We start from the raw sequence: 20,710 nt of genomic DNA, 5'->3' as shown, positions 1-20,710 counted from the left end.
TTCACCACAGGAAGGAACAAACACCCATTGAGCTGGTTATCCATCATTCTGCAGTAGCCTGATCACTCAAGTGAACACTACACAACACACACACAACAAAATCTATATTTGTATCTCTTGTGGGATGGGTTATTTATTTGGTAGGCCTAATACTGCACTTGACATGGGCATTCATAACACCTTCTGTGAATCATGAGAGTAACTATCTCTCTGAGCTGGTGTGTTTGTGAGGGTTGTTTGGGTTTGAACAGTGAGGCAGTGCAGCCCATGGGAGCCTGTGCCCCAGACTGCATAATGGGAGGAGAGGATGGGTGTAATCTATGCATGCTGCTTGGTGACGAGGCATGCGACACACTCAAACACACACACTACAGGGAGGGGGGGGGGGGGGGCATAGCAGGATTACAGTTCTCTCATCCTCTGTGTGGAACTGTCTAAATCCCTATTAGAGGAGAGGAAACCTTAGATTTACACTCTCAATGCCCCTCCCTCAATGGGCATTACTGGAACAATACATGGAGATAAAATGGTTCATCTCTCAAAAGGATGACGTGCTGTGTACAGTAGGCCTAAATGCAGTGTCACAATAAAAACGATGCTAATTGTCCTGTCATGGGTGTGAGTGTGTTCTGCCTGGGAGATTAGTGTCTGAGAGGATGGCCCTAGATTGGAGCTGACAGCCAGGGCTCAGACTTTGTCTGTAGTGGACTACTACAGTATACAACTCCCTTATTTAGACTCAGTGAGGACAAGAGCTGAGACTAGCGGTGAATCCATTTGCAAGGTTGATGGAGCACAGGATGACAATTATAAAAGAGATAATGATGGGCCTGACTACGTAGACAAAGGAAAGGTCTCAAGTTAAACAGGCTCCTGATTGCCAGTCATATGATCATTTTAGTTTTGTTGTTGTTGTTGTTGAGTTCATGTATTTATTGTTGTTGTTGTATGTCATTTCTGTTGACCCCAGGAAGAGTAGCTGCTGCTTCTGCGAGCTAATGGAGATCCTAATAAAATACCATCATAATAATAATACAAAAAAATAATAAAGAGATAATGATGCATTGTCGTCATCTAGACATCTAGCCTACAATTCAACACAAATCAACTCCATACTGAGGAGAGGAGAGGAGAAGAGAGAACAAAGCCCTGATGGGCGTCACTGACACATTCAATCTCACAGAGGCAGCTAGGAAGGAATAGATGCATGAGACAAACATCCAGTTAACTTCCTCAGCCACAGCTCCACTCACTGAGAGTGACAGCTACCTCTTATCCTCCATTCATCTGGCTCTCTCTCTGATGTTGCTGTTTATTCCACCAAGGAAGTACACCCAAGCTCTCGTGTGTGTGTGTGTGTGTGTGTGTGTGTGTATGTGTGTGTGTGTGTGTGTGTGTGTGTGTGTGGAGCACTGGCCAGTTATTTATCAGGTGTGACTGCTATTGACTGAGGATATGAGGTGTAAATCATTCTGTGAGAGGAGCCGTGCACCTGCTTATAATGCACTGCTGGCATAAGCATTCCACAGCTTTAGTCCAATAGAAACTCCCCACATCCCACGCTCCATTAGGAAAACATTACACTGGGTTTTGGTGAATATTTGCATTGGGTGGAAATTGTTTGGTATCGATGACACTGACTAATACTCTCAGCAATTCCGTTGTGTGTCATGTTTTTTCCTCTGTCAGCTGATAGATTCTTTGACATGGCAAATTTCCTTACATGCTCCCGAGTGGCTCAGTTGGTAGAGCAAGGCGCTTGCAACACCAGGGCTGTGTGTTCGATTCCCACGGGGGACCAGTACGAAAATGTATGCACTACTGGATAAGAGTGTCTACTAAATGTAATGTAAATATCATTATGATCATTTCAATCAACTGAATCAATCTATCGTAAAAACACTCATCAGAAATGGCCTACATTGTCACATAAATGTGATTTGGAATAAATGGAACAGTATCAAACAAATGGAAACCACATATTTCACTCCGTTCCATTTATTCCATTCCAGCCATTACAATGAGCCCATCCTCCTATAGCTCTTCCCACCAGCCTCCTCTGGTGTGTAAGCAGCATCAGCCCAGGCAGAGAGACTTGAACACGTAGCATTGTTCTTCTGCCTGACCTTGACCTGACGGAGCCAATCGTCCGACGTCACAGAGGCAAAATAATACCCAACATGTCTTTTGCAGTCACACTACATGACCAAAAGTATGTGGACACCTGCTTGTCGAACATTTCATTTCAAAATCCTGGGAATTAATATGGAGTTGGTCCCCCCTTTGCTGCTATAACAGCCTCCACTCTTCTGGGAAGGCTTTCCACTAGATGTTGGAACATTGCTGCGGGGGCTTACTGATGTTGGGCGATTAGGCCTGGCTCGCAGTCAGCGTTCCAATTCATCCCAAGGTGTTTGACGGGGTTGAGGTCAGGGCTCTGTGTAGCCCAGTCAAGTTCTTCCACACTCAGCTCAACATACCATTTCTGTACAGACCTCGCTTTGTGCACGGGGGCATTGTCATGCTGAAACAGGAAAGGGCCTTCCCCAAACTGTTGCCACAAAGTTGGAAGCACAGAATTGTCTAGAATGTTATTGTATGCTGTAGCGTTAAGATTTCCCTTCACTAGAACTAAGAGGCCTAGCCCGAACCATGAAAAACAGCCCAAGACCATTATTCCTTCTCCACCAAATTGTACAGTTGGCACTATGCATTTGGGCAGGTAGCGTTCTCCTGGCATCCCCCAAACCCAGATTCGTCCACCAGACAACCAGATGGTGAAGCGTGATTCAATCACTCCAGAGAACCTATTGCCACTGCTCCATAGTCCAATGGCGGTGAGCTTTGCACCACTCCAGCCAACGCTTAGCATTGCGCATGGTGATCTTAGGCTTGTGTGCAGCTGCTCGGCCATGGAAACCCATTTCATGAAGCTACCGATGAACGGTTCTTGTGCTGACGTTGCTTCCAGAGGCAGTTTGGAACTCGATAGTGAGTGTTGCAACCGAGGACAGACGATTGTTACACGCTTCAGCACTCGGCAGTCCCGTTCTGTGAGCTTGTGTGGCCTACCACTTCGCGGCTGAGCCGTTGTTGCCCCTAGACGTTTCCACTTCACAATAACAGCACTTACAGTTGACCGGGGCAGCTCGAGCAGGGCAGAAATTTTACTAACTGACTTGTTGGAAAGATGGCATCCTATGACTTTGAAAGTCACTGAGCTGTTCAGTAAGGCCATTCTACTGCCAAAGTTTTGTCTATGGAGATTGCATGGCTGTGTGCTCGATTTTATACACGTGTCAGCAACGGGTGTGGCTGAAATAGCAGAATCCACTAATTTGAAGGGATGTCCACACACTTTTGTATATAGTGTATTTAACAGAGTTTTTGGAAAACGTGGTCACGTAAAAAACTGTACAAGATGTTTTATTCTGTTCCCAAACTTTGCAACAGTATGGCTATAGTAAAATAATTTGACAGGTCACAGCTCTTCGACTTTTGTTTTGTAGAGTGAAAAATTACATGATAAGGTGCACACACACACACAGACAGTCACACACAAACGTATGCGCACACACACACACACATTCCAGGTGGCTTGCCTCGCAGCTTTCTTTGGCCGCTGTGCCACTCTCCCTGTCCCTCTCGTGCCATCTGGGTAGAGAGGCAGAGCCAGCATCCAGGGTGCCCCTCCGGAACTGGCAGCAGGACCAACCAAGCTTCTGTCTCCTCTTTGGATGCTACTCTGTCATCACGTTGCTAGGAAGACTCTGCAACTCAATATACAATGCCTTCAGAAAGTATTCACACCCCTTGACTTTTTCCACATTTTTTATTGTGTTACAGCGTGAATTTAAAATGGATTAAATAGAGATTTCTTTTGTCACTGGCCTGCACACAATACCCCATAATGTAAAAGTGGAATTAATTTTTTGGAAATGTTTACAAATGTATAACAAAATGAAAAGCTGAAATGTCTTGAGTCAATAAGTATTCAACCCCTTTGTTATGGCAAGCCTATTTAAGTTCAGGAGTAAACATTTGCTTAACAACTCACATAATAAGTTGCAGGGACTAACTCTATGTGCAGTAATAGTGTTTAACATTATTTATTTATTTATTTTTGGAGACGGGTGAGAAAAAAATCAATTTTGAATTCAGGCTGTAACACAACAAAATATGGAATAAGTCAAGGGGCATGAATACTTTCTGAAGGCACGGTGGCAGGCTAAAGCAGCTAAACAATGTCATAATTTGGAACTTCTGGAAAACGACTGATCTGAGACTGTTGGGTTCTGTTCCAGCCCAATTCCACTGAGATACAGTGTACAGCCATAGCCACAGATGCTGAAAGTATGCAATTTTCTCTTCTCCTCAGGCAAAGTTGTTAACCACAAATCCAGACAGTACCGGGACAAAGTTATAAGCCTACTGTACCTACCTAGAGTCACGATACCAGGTCATCATTTACGCCCTGTAATGATGAGTAATGATGACTTTTCTACCTCAACAGCAATGAAAAATATACTACTGCTGTTGATAATAAAGCAGAAGTTGACCAGCAGAGGATACAGTATGTGATGCAATGTCAAGCCTTTGACTAACCATACCATCAAAACAAAGGCCTCTGTTCATTCCATTCAGCATGTCATGTTGTCCATGACACTCACTGAGGACAAGAGCCTCCATCCATCCATCCACAGCACTGAGACCATGCCCGGCCTGGGATCCCCTCCAAAAGAGCCTGAGGTGGGGAGAAAGGGGGCACACACACAGACAGGCAGGCCAACAGGCCACCAGTCAGTGGGCTATAATGGCCACTTTTATGTAAGCCCACTCCGGGACAGAGAGGGGAATTAAAGGTGGGGGGAATTAAAGGTGAGGGGAATTAAAGTCTATTTGTGGGTGGTGTTATCAGGGAGATGTGCATTTGTTACAGTCAACTCTTCAACCCTACCTGACCTTGGGGTACAGTAGGTCTATATGGACAGTAGCCAATAGCCAGGCCTGAGTGACAACAGGATAAATACAGTAGTGACAACAGGATAAATACAGTAGTGACAACAGGATAAATACAGTAGTGACAATAGGATAAATACAGTAGTGACAACAGGATAAATACAGTAGTGACAACAGGATAAATACAGTAGTATTAGACCTGACCATATGCTGAGTTTACTAAATGCTGCTCACACAGAGAGAGCGTCAACTGAAAGAGAGGAGGGACTTATGCTTCGTTTAATGGTTTGGTATAATTGAATTAACCTAACAGCATTTTTCATTATGAATTATAGCAGCAATTGACTATAAAGCCATAATACAGTACTTCAACACAAAATGATGCCATAACATGCCGTAACTTTTACTGCCCGTATCTCACAGAGACAATTCTGCAATCGGCACCCTGCCAATTTCCAATCGCTGGACCTCAACAAGGCATGGCGTTGAGACTAGATGACCCCTAACTCCAGCACCAGCACCAGCACCTGTGACATACACTACAGCAGTAGAGTATGGTCAGTGTAGCCATTCCAGCTAACTACTGCTCCAGGTGAATTTGTACATCACTGCTCAGGCCTGACTAACAGTGACAGTCCCGGGGGTTAGAGCTGATACAGCACATTCCGAAATGAAGGCAGGGGGTACAAGGAATTTCACGCCTATGTGTGTGTATGTGTGTGTGTGTGTTTGTGTGTGTGTGTCTGTGTGTGTGTGTGTGTGTGTGTGTGTCTCTCTGTGTGTGTGTCTCTCTGTGTGTGTGTGTGTGTGTCTCTCTGTGTGTGTGTGTGTGTGTGTGTGTGTGTGTGTGTGTGTGTGTGTGTGTGTGCGAAGGATAAGGTATGACGAGAGAAGTGCAGTCAGTGGGACAAGAGACTGTTGTAGTAGACTGCAAAGGTAGTCTCTTTCTGTATTTCCAGACCCTGTCACAATTTACATGCTTGTCACTTTACACCAGCTGGGGACCAAATCCTTTCACACAGCCCGCTAAGCTGATGTTGGCTGGAGAAATGTGACAGTTTCTTTATCAACATCCCTGCCCACTTGGTCTGCCATTTACTATGACAACATGCCATATCCTTTTAGCAGTTAGAGGAAGAGAGAGAGAGAGAGAGAGAGAGAGAGAGAGAGAGAGAGAGAGAGAGAGAGAGAGAGAGAGAGAGAGAGAGAGAGAGAGAGAGAGAGAGAGAGAGAGAGAGAGAGAGAGAAAGAAAGAAAGAAAGAAAAAGAGATACAGTGGGCAGTGTGTGGCTTCCTCTGACAAGTGCCATAATGACGTGTGTGATCTGGGATGAGATGACATGGCCATTCAGACAAATCAAGGTAGCTATGAGTGACAACCATGCCATACCACTCAATGCCTTGCCTTACTGATGCCAAACAAAACTATAATCAAATCCCAGGCTGCCTGTTAACTGATATCAATGTCAGTGTGGTTAAAAAGTGCCATGTCATCACAGCATCATCACGCATGGCTGATGTGAATGGAAACATTTAGTAGCAGGCTATTGGCAGCCACTGTTATTACCACACCTTGAGGGGCTGGGCCACTGATGGAGACAGCTCTCTCTGACAAAGCAGTTTAAACAATCACATCAGATACAGTACTTAGGCTAATAGTAATGTCTAAGAAATGCTGTTAACGTGGTACTTTTCAGTGTTTTCTCAATATATAGATCCATGGAGTCAGGACTCTATGAAAAAGAGTATCAACAGAGAGCCTACAAAAGCTGGCTAAAGCTGATGTGGGCTGTATCCAAGCCAGCACTAGGCAGGAGCAGCGCTGCTCAAACCCTCTTGTGTGGCTGCCGTGTCTCCACAGCACCAGAAAACAATATCATTACATTACTCCAGCAGGGAAACACAGGAGATTTCATCTGTAATCTCTTCTATGCTGTCAGAGAACACGACACACATGACATGACCCTTTATTGCTGTCAAGGGCTGATGTGGATGTGGTGTTGGAGTCAGGCGCAGGACACAGAAGCTTAGTCCAACAGACTTTACTTGTAGAACCACGACAATACAAAGTAACGGGCCTCAACAAACACGGAGGCGAGCGATTATGCATACAGTGCGCAAATACACAAAATACAAAAGAATACGCAAATAGTGCGTCTCTACTCTAAATACATGAGAGCACAATACCCAGCACCTACGGACAGGCGGACAATTACACACAACTAACTACAAACAAAACGAGAAACTTATAGGGGACATAATGAACACTAAATGGAAACAGGTGTACAAGGAAGACAAAACAAAACAAACATCGAAACATTCAACGGTGGCAGCTAGTACTCCGGGGACGACGAACGCCAAAGCCTGCCCGAGCAAGGAGGAGGAGCAGCCTCGGCCGAATCCGTGACAATTGCGCCTTAAAATCAGCATAGTGGGTTTCCATTGTTGGTGGTTGCTCTGCTCTTGTGGCACTCAGTCAGAGCAGAGAACGTGATAAGAGGTGGATAATGGTTTGATTGTTTTATTTACAAGGTGGAGCTCAGCTACAATTTTCTGTGTTTTCAGCCTCCATCTATCAAAGGTGGATTATGGTGTGGCGCAACTTTCATACATAGAGCAGTATAACACAGTACATGCCATTTAGCAGATGCTATTATCCAAAGCGACTTACAGTCATGCATGCATACATTTTGTACTTATGGGTGGTCCCGGGAATCAAACCCACTATCCTGGCGTAGCAAGCGCCATGCTCTACCAACTGAGCTAGTGAGGACCTAATTTCACACAAAAAAGTCCAAGACATCAGTCCAAGCCATCTGGACGAACATGACTATGGAATCAGACGGTAAAAGGGATCCAATCCAATGGAACATTATATACAGTGCCACATGCATTACAAACAGAAGGCTTGTTGAACGACATCTCAACTTTTTTGCACTGGGCTAATGCTAGAAATCTGTTGCTTGAAACTAAAATTAAAAAAGATTTCTTCACAAAATGTGATCCATATAAGGGTCCTTTGGAGGTTCTTCCTGGGGCATACATTTATACATCTACATTATATATACATCTACATTATATATATATATATATATATATATATATATATATATATATATATATATATATATGTACAGTATCTCACAAAAGTGAGTACACCCCTCACATATTTGTAAATATTTGAGTATATCTTTTCATGTGACAACACTGAAGAAATGACACTTTGCTACAATGTAAAGTAGTGAGTGTACAGCTTGTATAACAGTGTAAATTTGCTGTCCCCTCAAAATAACTCAACACACAGCCATTAATGTCTAAACCGCTGGCAACAAAAGTGAGTACACCCCTAAGTGAAAATGTCCAAATTGGGCCCAATTAGCAATTTTCCCTCCCCGGTGTCATGTTACTCGTTAGTGTTACAAGGTCTCAGGTGTGAATGGGGAGCAGGTGTGTTAAATTTGGTGTCATCGCTCTCACACTCCCTCATACTGGTCACTGGAAGTTCAACACGGCACCTCATGGCGAAGAACTCTCTGAGGATCTGAAAAAAATAATTGTTGCTCTACATAAAGATGGCATGGGCTATAAGAAGATTGCCAAGACCCTGAAACTGAGCTGCAGCACGGTGGCCAAGACTATACAGCGGTTTAACAGGACAGGTTCCACTCAGAACAGGCCTCGTCATGGTCGACCAAAGACGTTGAGTGCACGTGCTCAGCGTCATATCCAGAAGTTGTCTTTGGGAAATAGACGTATGAGTGCTGCCAGCATTGCTGCAGAGGTTGAAGGGGTGGGGGGTCAGCCTGTCAGTGCTCAGACCATACGCCGCACACTGCATCAAATTGGTCTGCATGGCTGTCGTCCCAGAAGGAAGCCTCTTTTAAAGATGATGCACAAGAAAGCCCGCAAACAGTTTGCTGAAGACAATCAGACTAAGGACATGGATTACTGGAACCATGTCCTGTGGTCTGATGAGACCAAGATAAACTTATTTGGTTCAGATGGTGTCAAGCGTGTGTGGCGGCAACTAGGTGAGGAGTACAAAGACAAGTGTGTCTTGCCTACAGTCAAGCATGGTGGTGGGAGTGTCATGGTCTGGGGCTGCATGAGTGCTGCCGGCACTGGGGAGCTACAGTTCATTGAGGGAACCATGAATGCCAACATGTACTGTGACATACTGAAGCAGAGCATGATCCCCTCCCTTCGGAGACTGGGCCGCAGGGCAGAATTCCAACATGATAACGACCCCAAACACACCTTCAAGACAACCACTGCCTTGCTAAAGAAGCTGAGGGTAAAGGTGATGGACTGGCCAAGCATGTCTCCAGACCTAAACCCTATTGAGCATCTGTGGGGCATCCTCAAACGGAAGGTGGAAGAGTGCAAGGTCTCTAACATCCACCAGCTCTGTGATGTCGTCATGGAGGAGTGGAAGATGACTCCAGTGGCAACCTGTGAAGCTCTGGTGAACTCCATGCCCAAGAGGGTTAAGGCAGTGCTGGGAAATGATGGTGGCCACACAAAATATTGACACTTTGGGCCCAATTTGGACATTTTCACTTAAGGGTGTACTCACTTTTGTTGCCAGCGGTTTAGACATTAATGGCTGTGTGTTGTGTTATTTTGAGGGGACAGCAAATTTACACTGTTATACAAGCTGTACACCCACTACTTTACATTGTAGCAAAGTGTCATTTCTTCAGTGTTGTCACATGAAAATATATACTCAAATATTTACAAAAATGTGAGGGGTGTACTCACTTTTGTGAGATACTGTATATATATATATATATATATATATATATATATATATATATATATATATATATATATATATTATATATACAGAGTGCCTTCGGAAAGTATATAGACCCCTTTACTTTTTCCACATTTTATTAGGTTACAGCCTTATTCTAGAATTGTAGAACCACGACAATACAAAGTAACGGCCCTCAACAAACACGGAGGCGAGCGATTACGCATACAGTGCGCAAATACACAAAATACAAAAGAATACGCAAATAGTGCGTCCGTACTCCCCCCCCCCCCCCCCCGTTTATCTACCCACAATACCCCATAATGACAAAGCAAAAACAGGTTTTTAGAATCTTTTGCTAATTTATCAAGTAAAATAAAAATGAAAAATATACATTTACATAAGTATTCAGACCCTTTACTCAGTACTTTGTTGAAGCACCTTTGGCAGAGATTACAGCCTCAATTCTTCTTGAGTATGACGCTACAAGCTTGGCACACCTGTATTTGGGGAGTTTCTCCCATTCTTCTCTGCAGATCCTCTCAAGCTCTGTCAGGTTGGATGGTGAGTGTTGCTGCACAGCTATTTTCAGGTCCCTCCAGAGATGTTCGATCAGGTTTAAGTCCGGGCTCTGGCTGGGCCACTCAAGGACATTCAGAGACTTGACCCGAAGCCACTCCTGTGTTGTCTTGGCTGTGTGCTTAGGGTCGTTGTCCTGTTTGAAGGTGAACCTTCGCCCCAGTCTGAGCGCTCTCGAGCAGGTTTTCATAAAGGATCTCTCTGTACTTTGCTCTGTTCATCTTTCCCTCGATCCTGACTAGTCTCCCAGTCACAGCCGCTGAAAAACATCCCCACAGTATGATGCTGCCACCACCATGCTTCACCGTAGGGATGGTGCTAGATTTCCTATAGACATGACGCTTGGCATTCAGGCCAAATAGTTTAATCTTGGTTTCATCAGACAAGAGAATCTTGTTTCTCATGGTCTGAGAGTCTTTAGATGCCTTTTGGCAAACTCCAAGCGGGCTGTCATGTGCCTTTTACTGAGGAGTGGCTTCCGTCTGGCCACTCTACCATAAAGGCCCGATTGGCGGAGTGCTGCAGAGATGGTTGTCCTTCTGGAAGTTTCTCCCATCTCCACGGAGCTCTGTCAGAGTGACCATCGGGTTCTTGGTCACCTCCCTGACCAAGGCCCTTCTTCCCCGATTGCTCAGTTTGGCCAGGCGGCCAGCTCTAGGAAGAGTCTTGATGGTTCCAAACTTCTTCCATTTAAGAATGATGGAGGCCACTGTGTTCTTGGGGACCTTCAATGCCGCAGAACGTTTTTGGTACACTTCCCAGATCTGTGCCTCGGCACAATCCTGTCTTGGAACTCTACGGACAATTCCTTCGAACTCATGGCTTGGTTTTTGCTTTGACATGCACTGTCAACTGTGGGACCTTATATAGATAGGTGTGTGCCTTTCCAAATCATGTCCAATCAATTGAAATTACCACAGGTGGACTCCAATCAAGTTGAAGAAACATCTCAAGGACGATCAATGGAAACAGGATGCACCTGAGCTCAACTTTGTGTCTCATAGCAAAGGGTCTTAATACTTATGTAAATAAGGTATTTATGTTTTTTATTTTTAATAAATGTGCAAAATGTTCTAAAAACCTGTTTCACTTTGTCATTATGGGGTATTGTGTGTAGATTGCTGAGGATTTGTTTATTTTTTACTCATTTTAGATTAAGGCTGTAACGTAACAAAATGTGGAAAAGTCAAGGGGTCTGAAAACGTGTATATATACAGTACAAGTCAAAAGTTTGGACACACCTACTCATTCAAGGGTTTTTCTTTATTTTTACTATGTTCTGCATTGTAGAATAATAGTTAAGACATCAAAACTATTAAATAACACATATGGAATCATTTAGTAACCAAAAAAAGTGTTAAACAAATCAAAATATATTTTAGATTTTAGATTCTTCAAAGTAGCCACCCTTTGCCTTGATGATGACAGCTTTGCACACTTTTCCAACAGTCTAGAAGGAGTTCCCACATATGCTGAGCACTTGTTGGCTGCTTTTCCTTCACTCTGCGGTCCAACTCATCCCAAACCATCTCAATTGCGTTGAGATCGGGTGATTGTGGAGTCCAGGTCATCTGATGCAGCACTCCATCACTCTACCTCATGAAGCTGGTTGAGAGAATGCCAAGAGTGTGCAAAGCTGTCATCAAGGCAAAGGGTGGCTACTTTGAAGAATCTCAAATATAAAGTATATTTTGATTTGTTTAACACTTTTTTGGTTACTACATGATTCCATATGTGTTATTTCATAGTTTTGATGTCTTCATATTATTCTACAATGTATAAGAAAAAGAAAAACCCTTGAATGAGTAGGCGTGTCCAAACTTTTGACTTGTACTGTACATACACCGACAATCATACCACGCTCAAAGTTGCATAAGTTTCACTTGTTTTGCCCATTCTATTGTGTAATAGAACAGTAACCGAATGCCTCGATGCCTGTCTGCCTGCTTTATATAGCAAGCCACGGTCACTGTTGTTGCAGTGGCAGCCACGATGATAAATGCATACAGGGGGAATACTGGACTGAATGATGGAATATTAATTCACCCCAAAGTCTTCTAGGGGTTAAGCCATCCCATGCCGGTTCCCTGCTATTGATGTGGGTTGAAGAGGGACTTGACAAACCCACACACCTACCACCACCACCACCCTCCATTATAAGAAACAGTTGCTCCAAGGGAATTCCAAAAAATCTCTCCCTTGACAAATCTCTGAGTGAGTGTCAAGTAGTTCAATTATAGTTTAGGTTATGGTTACACCTGCCCCAGTATTTGTGGGTTAGCGATGTCGACGATGAGTATGGCGGGTCTCCTCTCTAAAGCCCAGGAAGCTCAGGCTCAAACTCCCATTAGACAGCTCTGCAAGCGTTATAATGTCAAAATAAGTTTGTTACTCACTAAATATGGAGTTTCGCTGAGCAACTATCTTAATTTACTCCTGTTACGGCCGGTGTGTACTTCCAAATGAAAACATCATACCTCCACGTCCGCAATTTGGAGGTACTTTGCTTACAGAGCAGATGATGAGGGCCAACCCACCGAAACAACTAAGCAAAAGGTGTCACAAAGCAATGCAGTGCAAGGGAGGTTTAGTTCCAAAACAACATAAAAAACTATTTTAACCATGACATTTGCATTGTAATGTTATTCTACTAACAACAACATTCTAATTGTTTTTGAGTGACAGATTGATTTCTGTACAGACCTCGCTTTGTGCAAGGGGCATTGTCATGCTGAAACAGGAAAGGGCCTTCCCCAAACTGTGGCCACAAAGTTGGAAGCACAGAATCGTCTAGAATGTCATTGTATGCTGTAGCGTTAAGATTTCCCTTCACTGGAACTAAGGGGCCTAGCCCAAACCATGAAAAACAGCCCCGGACCATTATCCCTCCTCCACCAAACTTTACAGTTGCCAGTATGCATTCGGGCAGGTAGAGTTCTCCTGACATCCACTAAACCCAGATTCGTCCGTCGGACTGTCAAATGGTGAAGCTTGATTCATCACTCCAGAGAACGTGTTTCCACTGCTCCAGAGTCCAATGACGGCGAGCTTTACACCACTCCAGCTGACGCTTGGCATTGCGCATGGTGATCTTAGGCTTGTGTGCGGCTGCTCGGCTCCCGACGAACAGTTCTTGTGCTGACGCTGCTTCCAGAGCCAGTTTGGAACTCGGTAGAGAGTGTTGGAACCGAGGACAGATGATTTTTACGTGCTACACACTTCAGCACTCAGCGGTCCCGTTCTGTGAGCTTGTGTGGCCTACTACCTCGTAGCTGAGCCGTTGTTGCTCCTAGACCTTTCCACTTCACAATAACAGCACTTACAGTTGACTGGGGCAGCTCTAGCAGGGCAGAAATTTGACGAACAGACTTGTTGTAAAGATGGCATCCTATGACGTACGGGCCATTCTACTGCCAATGTTTGTCTATGGAGATTGCATGGCTGTGTGCTCGATTTTTTACATTTGTCAGCAACGGGTGTGGCAAGGACATCCGGTCGGCCAAACCCTCCCCTAACCCGGACGACGCTGGTCCAATTGTGCGTCGCCTCATGGGTCTCCCGGTCGTGGCCAGCTGCGACACAGCCCAGGATCGAATCCGGATCTGTAGTGACGCCTCAAGCACTGCAGTGCCTTAGACCGCTGCGCCACTCGGGAGCCCATATTTAGACTACTTTACGTTTTTCTGGGCCAGTCTTGCAAATGTATTTTGTATGATGAGTAATTTGTGTAGGTACAGTAGGAGGCATATGTACTGGCCCAGACAATATTACAGTAAATGAGATATGGGTCAATTAAGCTATACATTTTAGTCATTTAGCAGACACTCTTATCCAGAGCAATTTACAGTTAGTGAGTGCATACATTCTTCTTTTATTTTTCATACTGGCCCCCCCGTGGGAATCGAACCCACAACCCTGGCGTTGCAAACGCCATGCTCTACCAACTGAGCTACATCCCTCAATTAAGCTATAGTATAGAGTAAGAAGCAAGCCTGATGAACCAAACCACTCATCTTTCTTATGATACCAATAGAATTCATTACTTTGCTACAGACAAATTTAATATGATCTTTCCAGGATAACTTTTCATCAATTAGAACTCAGAGGAATCTAGTGAATGTGACTTGTTCCATTTCATTCCCACCAATTGAGATTCTGGCTCTTTTTTTAAACAATTGTTCTTATTCTTACTAGGGAATACAATTAAATTGGATTTTTTAACATTTAAAGATAATTTGTTTATCTGGAACCATTCAGAAAATTTGGCCATGCCTGAGTTGGCTATATTAATTAGTGAATCAAAATTATTGTGTGATAAAATGAAATTGGTATTATCAGCACAGAGAATGGGAAGTATTGTAGAAGACACAGCAGCAAGGGCATTGATATAGATTAGGAATAACAAAGGTCCAATTATCGAACCCTGTGGCACACCACAGGATATCTTGGCCCTAGTAGATGCACAGCCGTTTGAATAAACAAATTGTAAGTTTATGTTGTAATCACCCAATAGAAAACACATTTTATCTTCATTATTAATCAATTCCAAGGTTGATGCTAGGATATCAATGAAACTACCAATATCAGAATCGAGTGGCCGATAGATGCATCCAATTAACACTTTTTTACCACCAAAAAATGAAGAGGAGGGAATTTCTATAAAAAGAGATTCAAAATTAATGTTATCAGATCTAAGTGCGAGGTCCTCTCTTACAAAGAATTGAAAATGTTAATGAACAAAAATGGACACTCATCCTCCCACTCTTGAGATTCTACAGGGGTGAACAGCATTATAAGGAGACATGTCATAAAGCATGGTTGTCTCTTCAGTCAACCATGTTTCTGTAAGGGCAACAATGGAAAAGTCATGATTGAGAGAAGACAGATAATGAACAAGGTGAAGACTGCGAACGTTAAAATGAAAGGTTTAAAATAAGCTTGTCTTGGAATTAGATCAACTGCTGTACAGGTTGTTAAATTGCTTAACATTATAGTAATCACAAGTAATAGACTCATCTCTGCATGCCTCAGATGTCCAATACAACTATACATTTGTGATAGTTTTGTCAATAGGGGTGAACTTCCTACGGAATGCACATTGACACAGTCCACATAACACCACTGAAGACTTCAGAAGGTTATGACACTTAGAGCAATGTGTGTTTTTGGTCATGAGGTTAGGTGAAACACATGAACAAAGTAGAATAAATATGTGTGTGTGTTTCGTGTGTGTGTGTGTGTGTGTGTGTGTGTGCGAGTGTGTCAAATCAGTTGACTATAGCAGAGTCACTTGCCATAGGCCTACGAGAGGGTGGGTGAACGACCAGCTGATCATACTTCAGGGATGTTGCCTTTTTTTTGTTCTCGTCCTGGTCTTTGAACCGGAGCAGTTTCACCACTATAGATCTGGGCCATCCATCAGGGAAGAAAGTGCTATTCCTGTGCGCCCTCTCCATCTCGATGAGTTTAGGGTCCAGTTTGAGTTGATATGCCAGGAGTTGTTGGCCTTGACTTCTGTGTCATGCCAAGTTTCAGTCTTTACATCCTCAATTCCATTGATTAAAATGTTATTGTGCCTCGATTGGTTTTCGAGGTAGTCTCCTTTGGAAGAGTGTTTGTCAAGTGTTGTTTGCTCTTTCTAAAACAATTTTTGTTGATTGAGTAGTTAATGGAGTGTAGTGCTTGATATGTATTCCTCTTCCACATTGAGCTTTGCAGCGTTTTTCTGTCTAGTATTTGCCATGCTACAAGCTTGTTGTGAGCTAAAACGAGTTCGCAAAAACAACCCACACACCCGCATCCTGAAAACAAGTTCTGCCAGTGAAATGGCAAACACACACAAGCAACACACACTTATAATATGCCATTTAGCAGACACTTTTATCCAAAGCGACTTACAGTCATGCGTGCATAAAAAATTGTTTTGTGTATGGGTGGTCCCGGGGATCGAACCCACTACCTTGGCGTTACAAGCGCTGTGCTCTACCAGCTGAGCTACAGAGGACCACACTTGATCACATATGCAGCAGTACAGTGTTTTCATGTCAATTTGGAACTAAGCTATTAATTTAATACTATAAATTACTTAGCTGTAATGAATAATGAATTGTCATTTGACCCAATATTATGGCCATAGATGAGCAAATGAACCCCGATATGATTCAAATTACATTTTAAAACAGTTGTAATTGTAAAAATATTTTGTATGCTGAGTCTCAGATATGGTTTTACATATGGGAAATTGAATATATTATTCTGTTATTTTAATATGGTGTTTAATTTTTGAAATACATTTTATATAGAATAGAAGATATTCCATTTCTATTCTAGTTCTACCAGTTATCAACATATTGTTCAATGTTCCAAAAAATAAAGCCCAGTGGTTATTCCGTGACTTTATCTAATACACTTTTTGATGTATCGTTTCTGTATCGAGTATCGTTTTGGTGTTGAGTATCGTTTCGGTATTGAGTTTCGTGATACTAAACCTGCTATCGGTATCAAAGTCAAAATTCTGGTATCGTGACAACAATAAACAAATGTGTTTTGTCATTATAACGCTTGCAGAGCTATCTATTGGGAGTTTGAATCGGAGATTATTGGGCCATAGAGACATCTCTAACGCACAGATACTGGGGCAGGTTACACCTTGCCCCACCCCACCCACCCCATGGTCTAGCACACAGCAGCACTTTGAGACAATACAACCTGAGTATTATTATATGAAATATATAAATAAACAATTATGTGTGTGCATGTGTGTTAGACAGAGAGTGAGAGTGAGAGAGAGAGAGAGAGAGAGAGAGAGAGAGAGAGAGAGAGAGAGAGAGAGAGAGAGAGAGAGAGAGAGAGAGAGTGAGAGTGAGAGAGAGAGAGAGAGAGAGAGAGAGAGAGAGAGAGAGCGAGAGAGAGAGAGAGAGAGAGAGAGAGAGAGAGAGAGAGAGAGAGAGAGAGAGAGAGAGAGAGAGAGAGAGAGAGAGAGAGAGAGAGAGAGAGAGAGAGAGAGAGAGAGAGAGGGGGTGGGGGGGGTTATGTTGTAGTAGACTGCAAGTATGTGAGGGTCATTTAGAATGTGTGCAGGTGTTTTTGTAATGAGCAATACAATAAAAGTCCCTACCTCCACCACTACCCCTCACTAGGCTATAGCACAACTGAGCCCTGTACTGTAGTAAGGCATTCATTAACACAATAAATACTGCAAAATCAGTCAACTAATTAGAGGGAGGTTTAGCAAGTTAAGTTTCCTTTGACCTGAATAACGCTTCAAAACCTCTCTCACCTTGTTTCCAAAGGTGTAACAAACAGTATTACACAGTATAACAGTAAGTAGTAGGTCACTTACCATTTTTGTTCATGGTGGAGCTGGCATTCGAAAAGTGATATCCCCAAACTATTATTAGGTTACTGTATCTATACAGTTGTCATATGCACCATTTCCTGCTGTGTAGAAGGTAGAAGATAAAACAAAGAATGTCCTTTCAAATTCAACCATAGAGGAAACAAAACTATAGAGCAAGGCTGAAATGTGTCACTTGTATCAGCTCAGGGCAGCTCCAATCTCCTCCGTTTCCGCTCAGCTCTGTCCTGTCCTGAGTGTCTGTCCTCACTGCAGGGTGAATAATAGACCTGTGAAACCTGATTGGAACGACGGTGTGTGTTGAGAAGCAGATTACAACAATGCTCTGGTAAGGACTGGTAATTGGTTGAGGATTTCCCTAAATCCGGATTGAAATTGTTGCACAGAAGGCTACTACAGAGCTGCTCTGTCTTGTTCCATCCTCACCGCATCCATTCTTCCGAGGAATACAGTAGAGAGGCTGCGCTTTTGAGGGTAGCCTACTTGTACATCGTTGCTGTCAATGTGCTTTGGTGAGGAGGAGAAGCTTTTGCGATGAGAGCTCGAGCGGATCTGAGCGCTGTGGCGGTGTGAACGGCAGTGAAATGGCACGCGAGCGCCGAACAGTGTTCCCACACGCTTTTTACACACCAACTCACTTTGAGAGGAACATGGGGTAGGCTCGGTTTAATTGGCAGTAGGCCTACATGTGAGTGAGCACATGACAAAGAAACAATGGAATTAGTCTGTATTAAAACAATTGTAAATGTTTCGTTTGCTATTCTCAGAACCAAAAAATACATAGGCTAATGTAGTCTAGATTTAGCCTTAGGATACATACAGGTTTCAACTCCTAGACATATTTGTGACTAAAAACAGAACTATAAAGATAAGACATTTATTGTAAAACGTCTTCTCTTTTTAATTTTAGTCATAAATATGGCTGATGAACTACAAAGATTTTGGAAAATTATCATTGTTTCTTCATTATTTCAAGAATCATGTGCACAACAGACATACCTATTAATATGGGCTTTGCTTATGACTGGAATGAGCATATCTAACACAGCCTAATCATCATTGCCTAATCATTGCAAATGATTGAATCCCCTCATTTATGAGAGATCAGTGTGCGCTCAGAGGTGAGCGCAGATGATGTGAAAGTTAGAATTGTTATGCATTTACTGACATCTAGTGGTAATTTAGATACCTGCTCATGAATGCCCACAAACTCTGGACCGTGTTCTGTTGCAAAGCCTCATATCAACACTAACAGTAACAGAAAATAAGTGAGTGTCATAGGAAAATTCCAAATCACTCCACTTTCATTAGTTGATCTCCCCATTAATAATGTTAAAGGGAAATCACTCTCAGCTTTCAATTTGAAGATGAGTCTGCAGTACCTTCAACGTAGAGGACACACTGAATCATGATGGTCAGTGATGATCAAGATGAAACACAGGACTGGAGTGTACAAGACTGCATCACGATTCTCCAACCTTTTCCCAAAGTGTGCACTTGCACATTTCCCATCATAGATTTACAGTGGCTTACAAAAGTATTCACCCCCCTTGGCTTTGACTAGGCCATTCCAAGACATTTAAATGTTTCCCCTTAAACCACTCAAGTGTTGCTTTAGCAGTATACTTAGGGTAATTGTTCTGCTGGAAGGTGAACCTCCGTCCCAGTCTTAAATCTCTGGAAGACAAACAGGTTTCCCTAAAGAATTTCCCTGTATTTAGCGCCATCCATCATTCCTTCAATTCTGACCAGTTTCCCAGTCCCTGACGATGAAAAACATCCCCACAGCATGATGCTGCCACCACAGATGGTGTTCTCGGGGTGATGAGAGGTGGTGGGTTTACACCAGACATAGCGTTTTCCTTGATGGCCAAAAAGCTAAATTTTTGTTTCATCTGACCAGAGTACCTTCTTCCATATGTTTGGGGAGTCTCCCACATGGCTTTTGGCGAACACCAAACATGTTTGCTTATTTTTTTCTTTAAGCAATAGCTTTTTTTCTGGCCACTCTTCCATAAAGCCCAGCTCTGTGGAGTGTATGGCTTAAAGTGGTCCTATGGACAGATACTCCAATCTCCGCTGTGGAGCTTTGCAGCTCCTTCAGGGTTATCTTTGGTCTCTTTGTTGCCTCGCTGATTAATGCCCTCCTTGCCTGGTCCGTTTTGGTGGGCGGCCCTCTCTTAGCAGGTTTGTTGTGGTGCCATATTCATATTCAGATACTGACTGGCTTTCTGATCCACGCCTATACTTAAAAAAAAAAGGTATCTGTGACCACAGATGCATATCCCAGTCATGTGATATTCATAGATAATAAATCTATTTAAATTGACTGATTTCCTTATATGAACTGTAACTCAGTAAATCTTTGAAATTGTTGCATGTTGCGTTTGTATTTTTGTTCATTATAGTTTAGGTGAAAAGGCTCAGCTTGGGTGACTTACTTTGTACCAAATCTAGCAGCATGCTGCACTAATTGTATATACTGCAGGTACTTGGATGATTTGATCTTCCTATTGCCCAATTCTGTATCAAAAACATAACTAGTCGTGCCGGAGTCTGGTATAGCGGTCAAATCAAATCAAATCAAATTGTATTGGTCACATACACATATTTAGCAGATTTTACTGCGGGTGTAGCGAAATGCTTGTGTTCCTAGCTCCAACAGTGCAGTAGTATCTAACAATTCACAACAATACCCACAAATCTAAAATTAAAAGAATGGAATTAAGAAATATATAAATATTAGGACGAGCAATGTCGGAGTAGCATAGACTAATAAAAAGTATGAGCTGGCACACACCCAGAGAAAATTAGAGGTGCTGACTAACGGTGAATAAACTGTAAGCTATAAAACCAAAGAGAGTCGCACACTCCATATGTATAACCTCCCAGTAATTTATTAGGTAAAAAATACAGTAGAATAGAATACAGTATATGCATATGAAATGAGTAAAGCAGTATGTAAACATTATTAAAGTGACTAGTGTTCCATTATTAATTAAGCTCCTGACCACACATGCCTCCTGGTGACGTGGGTTTGAACCCCGTCTCGGCCACCC

The 20,710-nt window shown here is 42.9% G+C and overlaps 1 protein-coding gene across 1 annotated transcript in view; it reads right to left on the bottom strand.

Annotated features, from left to right (window-relative positions):
• The window catches only part of LOC311136387 (actin-binding LIM protein 3-like), a gene marked incomplete at its 5' end in the record, with an annotated part of 102,982 nt that extends 83,921 nt beyond the window's left edge, over nucleotides 1-19,061 (bottom strand). Inside the window, one exon of the mRNA XM_084170485.1 lies at nucleotides 19,034-19,061. Coding sequence (XP_084026611.1) covers nucleotides 19,034-19,061 — 28 coding nt within the window. The remainder of the gene's footprint in view (nucleotides 1-19,033) is intronic.
• Nucleotides 19,062-20,710: the final 1,649 nt, after the last annotated feature.

Source organism: Coregonus lavaretus, assembly GCF_964263955.1.
Source record: "Coregonus lavaretus genome assembly, chromosome: 10".
In the NCBI taxonomy this organism is placed as follows: Eukaryota; Metazoa; Chordata; class Actinopteri; order Salmoniformes; family Salmonidae; genus Coregonus; species Coregonus lavaretus.
The sequence above is the reverse complement of the archived record's forward strand: the minus strand, read 5'-3'. Positions and strand labels throughout refer to the sequence as shown.